General features: G+C 41.9%; 1 protein-coding gene across 1 annotated transcript in view; it reads right to left on the bottom strand.

Moving 5' to 3' along the window:
• Nucleotides 1–222: 222 nt before the first annotated feature.
• Nucleotides 223–6,000, bottom strand: part of LOC311127373 (endoglin-like) — a 50,988-nt gene continuing 45,210 nt past the window's right edge. The window contains exons 12-14 of the mRNA XM_084159217.1: nucleotides 3,912–4,019; nucleotides 3,717–3,764; nucleotides 223–3,455 (exon numbers count right to left, since the gene is read on the bottom strand). Coding sequence (XP_084015343.1) covers nucleotides 3,331–3,455; nucleotides 3,717–3,764; nucleotides 3,912–4,019 — 281 coding nt within the window. The 3' untranslated portion in view covers nucleotides 223–3,330. The remainder of the gene's footprint in view (nucleotides 3,456–3,716; nucleotides 3,765–3,911; nucleotides 4,020–6,000) is intronic.

Genomic DNA, 6,000 nt, shown 5'->3' with positions numbered 1-6,000 from the left:
CTGGGACCTGGTCCACAGTATTACAAATGGAATGCATCAGCCTATCACACCAGCAGCAGGCAATATAACAAACAGAGGGTGATTCTGTACACGGTATCTCGAATCAGAGAAGATAGCTTTTGTTATTGTATGGAAGGGGGTTTAGGGTGAGGGAAAAGTTGAACAGAATAAGTTAGGGCAACAACAAATGTTAACATAACACCAGTAATGTGGGCTCTGAAGTTTGGCTTTAGCTACTTGATGGTAGTTTTAATGATGTTTATTGAAATTAATAAGAACAAAACTAATCATAGGATTTAAACTGGAATATAAAAAGTATAAATCTATGGCCATCTGGTTACAAATTAATACAAGTAAAAAACTGTGCATTCAATAAGTGCCACAATAGGGAATAGTCCCAGTTCTTTGGAAAATATAGAAAATAACACAGAAGCTATAGAATTGATAAAATAAGAATATATAAAACAACACTTCTACAAAATAAACTGCATGGACATTACATACAGAATTAACTCATCATATTGCACAAATACTCAGGTGGCAATTTCTATTGTTTTCCTCTGAGTGTACACATCTTAAAGTACATTCACACACACATGCACACACGCCTGTATGCACAAACACACACACATATGCACACTTGCATGCATGCACTCACTCGCACATACGCACAGAAACACTCACACAATGCATTATTAGCTACATCATTTTTCAGATGAAAACAAAAACACGTTGGGCCATTAAAAACACAGTGCTGGGTTGAGGAGCTCACTTGGTTTTAAGATTGCTGCTTTTGGTGATGGTATCAAAACAAATTAATTACAAATTAATTATTAACTGCTTAACAAATATACATTAGACTCTTTGTCTCTGTACATTGGCATATTGAACTATAAAATACCTAGTACAATCATTACAATAAAAACATTACATTTTATATAAATACTGTATACTTTTGGTACAGTATTGCTGTTTCTTTAAGAGACATGGCTGAATGGAATGTTTGAAGGGAATGTCTTTATACCCACCAGGTCATAACCACAAGGTTTTACTTTGTATTGTGAGAGCAATTTCAAAGAGGTAAAAAAAGGCATACAATCAAAATACATTTACATTTGTACATTTACACATAGAATGGATTTACACTTACGGTTCAAAGATTTATCACATCTGATTTCCATTTTTCTTGGCACTTGACATAAATAATTTCACCCTAAATTACAATAATGCCACATAGTTATTCTTGAGTTCAATCATTTTGACTTTCAATCTTTTTTTCATCTTTACAAATTTCTCGCAATTTCTTTGGTAACAACTTTTGCTTTGGTGTTGACTTTGATTTGCATTGAGGACAGTGAAATGTGTCTCTAGACATAATGCAATTTCAGATAATTATTATATTTTTTTAAATTACTATAAAACCAACTCATTTCTAAGTCTCCAAAGTACACTACATGACAAAGTATGTGGACACCTGCTCGATTAATATCTCATTCCAAATTCATAAGAATTAATATGGAGTTGGTCCCCCCTTTGCTACTATAACATCCTCCACTCTTCTGGGAAGGCTTTCCACTAGATGTTGGAACATTGCTGTGGGGACTTGCTTCCATTCAGCCACAAGAGCATTAGTGAGGTCGGATACTGATGTTGGGCGATTAGGCCTGGCTCACAGTCGGCGTTCCAATTGATCTAAAAGGTATTCGATGGGGTTGAGGGTCAGGGCTCTGTGCAGGCCAGTCAAGTTCTTCCACACCGATCTTGACAAACCATTTCTGTATGGACCTCACTTTGTGCACAGGGACATTGTCAAACTGTTGCCACAAAGTTGGAAGCACAGAATCGTTTAGAATGTCACTGTATGCTGTAGTGTTAAGATGTCCCTTCACTGGAACTAAAGGGCGTAGCCCGAACCATAAAAAACAGCCCCAGACCATTATTCCTCCTCCACCAAACTTTACAGTTGGCACTATGCATTGGGGCAGGTAGCGTTCTCCTGGCATCCGCCAAACCCAGATTTGTCCGTCAGACTGCCATGGTGAAGCGTGATTCATCACTCCAGAGAACGCGTTTCCACTGCTCCAGAATCCAATGGCGGCGAGCTTTACACCCCTCCAGCTGACACTTGGCATTGCGCATGATGAGCTTAGGCTTGTGTGCGGCTGCTCGACCCTTTCATGAAGCTCCCGACGAACAGTTATTGCTTCCAGAGGCAGTTTGGAACTCGGTAGTGAGTGTTGCAACCGAGGACAGACGATTTTTACGCGCTACGCACTTCAGCACTCAACGTTCCCATTCTGTGCGCTTGTGTGGCCTACTACTGCGTGGCTGAGCCGTTGTTACTCCTAGACATTTCCACTTCACAATAACAGCACTTACAGTTGACCGGGGCAGCTCTAGCATGGCAGAAATTTGACTAACTGCCACGTTGAAAGTCACTGAGCTCTTCAGTACTGCCAATGTTTGTCTATGGAGATTGCATGGCTGTGTGCTTGATTTTATACACCGGTCAGCAACAGGTGTGGCTAAAATAGCCGAATCCACTAATTAGAAGGGGTGTCCACATACTTTTGTATATATAGTGTAACATTGAAAATAAATATAAATTCTGCTTGTATGTAAGACACGCCTCGGAGGAAAACAATATGATGTAACTCAAGTGAAATGGAATGAAAGAGAGAAACAAAAACAATTATCTCACTAGCTCATCAGAAGAACCCATTGTCAAGCTTATGCTTAACAATCCGACATCTACATAAATTAAGAGGTAGCCTTTTCCCAATCTTTCCTAAATCATATGAAGACAGATACCCCTTGGTGTTGGTAGAGAACATTGGATATTCTAGCTTTTTACTGTCTGAAATCTTTAAATCTGACATGGTGTCTTCCAGCCACCCGTATACAGTAATACACCTTTTTATTCAAACTACAGTCAATGTGAAAGAACGGATGTCAGTCCAGAATCTATCTCTAAATTGCCTGGAAAAAGGGGCCTTGACATTTCCTATCACAACAATTGTGGATGTTGAGAGGCAAAACAGTTTATCTAATAATGTTTTTAAAAGTCAATCTTTTGTCTCTTTTTTCCCCCCTGACTGACTCTTATTGTGCCGCTATCAGAGAGGCACAATTCATTGAAAAGAATGCAGTGAATTTCCTGTTAGTTCTTGGGGATATGCTTTGTTTTTCCTGTTGCTTGGAGCCGGGGCCGTGATTGTGGTGTGACTAAAGAGAGGGGGGTGATGCTTTCTTAAGCATGGTGAAAGAGCGACCAAATAGCATGGAGCCCCCTCAGTATGACGGAGAGGGGAGACAGTGGTGCTGATGGTGTCATGCCATGCTGCTGGTTGGCGTGCTCTGAGTGCTGCCAATGCTGGCGTTGGCACTACTGTTCTCAGAGGGGGAGGGGTTGTTGGAGACAGGTTGCCGTTTGCTGGTCAGAGAGCAAGGACATCCTGGGGAGAAAGGATTTTTATTTTATTTATGTTAACCAATTGTTTTAACCAATTTGTCAAACTCAATTTCAGCTTGCAAACCAATTGCCTCTGGGATAATAAAGACTGATTGACTGATTGGTTGGTTGATTAAGGGATAGTGATCATGAGAAAGAACAGCAAAGGAGGAGGAGACAGGTTTACCTCATCCATATGGTTTGCCTACTTTACTATTCCCCCTTCAAGGAAAATAGAACTCAGAAACAGTGACTAGCATCTTACCCGAGAGGTTTGCAGCAGTCGACCCTACATCCAGTCCGGTGGGGTATCCTAGATCCCATAAAACAAAATAATACAGTTTTAAAATGACGTTTAAATGAAAAGGGACCTCAAATCAAGAGAAAGAGACCTTTAAAAACACTTTTGTATGGTATGTAAATGTAACACCACAAAAGAGATAGGCGGACTACGCCTCACCTGTGCGGATCTTGATTAACCACAGAGCTCCGATGAGCAGAACTCCGATCAGGAAGCCTCCGAAGGCGATGCCCAGCACAGCTGACAGACCAAAGTCAATCCACGCCACTAGAACACACAGGAGAAACACATGAATGCATGTCTCACATTGGGGTGTTTAGTAGAGTCGTTGGATATCCATGGATATCAGTGTTTCTCAGCACACAATCAGTTAACATTACAAGCTCATGCATTTTTCTCTGTCTCAAGCACATTGCACAATTGAGGCCAAATCTGTTTGTGGAAACAAATGGTTATCACTGTTGTGATGAATTTCTGGCTCTCTCAACATGCGATGTGAATTTAAGTTTGTGACCACACTGCTTGGCCCTGCCAGTGCCCCCTGGGCAGCCTGTGTGTGGCATTGTCCCACACAAGCCATTCCAGCAATTACAGACGTAGGAGCAAACAAAACAACTCTTGAGCCAACGGCTGAGACAAAATTGCTCTCCCTCGAAGGAACTCTCAAATCAGCTTTGCTTTGCTGAAAACAGGCTCTGGCACTGACACAGGCCTCTGACACACACACACACACACACACACACACACACAGACAGACACACACACAAACAAACACGTGTGCATCGAAGCACGTGATCATACGTGCACAAACGTACACACACAAAGACACACACACAAGTTCCCCAACATCTGCTTCTTCCCAAATTGAAATCTCCAACATGGATCCTGAGAATTTGGGAGGAAGCTAATCATCAGTCCTCTGGGCAGAAGCCATCCTGTGTCTTAACAATGACTGTATATATGAATGGACAAAGCCATCAGTCACGTGACACCATTCATTCCTATGTGAAGACTCAATAGCTCATTGAAGCCAAATTAAGTCAGTTAAGATGGCATCTCATGGAGACATAACATGTGCAGTTTGAGCTACTCCAGGAAGCGTCCGTGCAATCCAGTATCCCTACCCCGTTGATATTTAAAATGGTTAAGGTAAGTGTTAAGGTTAGGTTATGGTTATGGTTAAGGTTAGGGTTAGTGTAAAGGTTAGGAGGGTAGGGACGTCACAAGGATCCCCGATATCACTGACCCTCCAGGAAGTGACTTTGCAGGCTGGCTCAGTGCTGCCACCTCTCATTGAGTAATTCAAGTTGAAGGCTGACCGGGGTACTGCAGGCTGCCATTAGCAACTAAATTATCCTTAAGTTCTTCTGCGTGCGGTTTTAAAATAATTGGTTCAAGGAAGTTCAAGGACATACATTTGGTGTATTTGAATCAATTATTGGTACCATGATTGTCTTCAAATTTCTATTTTATTTACACAAACATTGACCATTTTCTTGAAGGACAGGAAAGACAGGATGCAGGAAGGATGAGGAACTGCATTCTGTTTGTTTGGCTGCACCTCTTGCCACCATCCTGCAAGCCTGTTAATATTGTTATTGATGGTTTCCATGCATTAGTCTATAAGAATAATAAAGATAATTTATCCCCTCAACCTATTAAAATCCATCACTGCTCTGCTGTCACAACATAATGAAACGCTTGTGTGGCATCGTAATGAATCTAATGTGGAGGCTACATCCAATAAAATCTCATGAATTAGATTGTAAGTGATTAAAGTTATCTTTATAGGAGGGGAATTATCTACTACAGCATTACAGACTCAAAGGCCCTGTCCCAGTCCATGTGTAAACAGAAGCCTGTTATAAAGTATTCTTTACATTTGTTTTCCAGAATGGGCCGAAAAGCAAACGGGGACAGGAAGTAGAAGCTGTGTCGCAGTTGGGGAGGAGGTGGATGGGGACGAACAGCAGCAGGCCTGCACTACGACACTACGACTCCCAAGAGTCCTCTGGGGGACAGCTACCAAACAGGAAGGACAGCCGAGGGGGAGCCATATCCTGGCCAATCAAAGCAGGCGAGGCCCCCAGCAGCAGCTAGCATTACTCAGCCTGCCTCAACTGAGCTCCAATTCTCTGGCCAGAATTCTGAAGAAGAACTGAGCGGAACTGACTACATGACCGTAGGCAACCAAGAGTCAGAGAGTTGGTTGGCTCCAGTTGTTTTGTGTGGGCAGGCATGGATGAAA

This window comes from Coregonus lavaretus, assembly GCF_964263955.1.
Source record: "Coregonus lavaretus genome assembly, chromosome: 4".
NCBI classification, from domain to species: Eukaryota; Metazoa; Chordata; class Actinopteri; order Salmoniformes; family Salmonidae; genus Coregonus; species Coregonus lavaretus.
The sequence above is the reverse complement of the archived record's forward strand: the minus strand, read 5'-3'. Positions and strand labels throughout refer to the sequence as shown.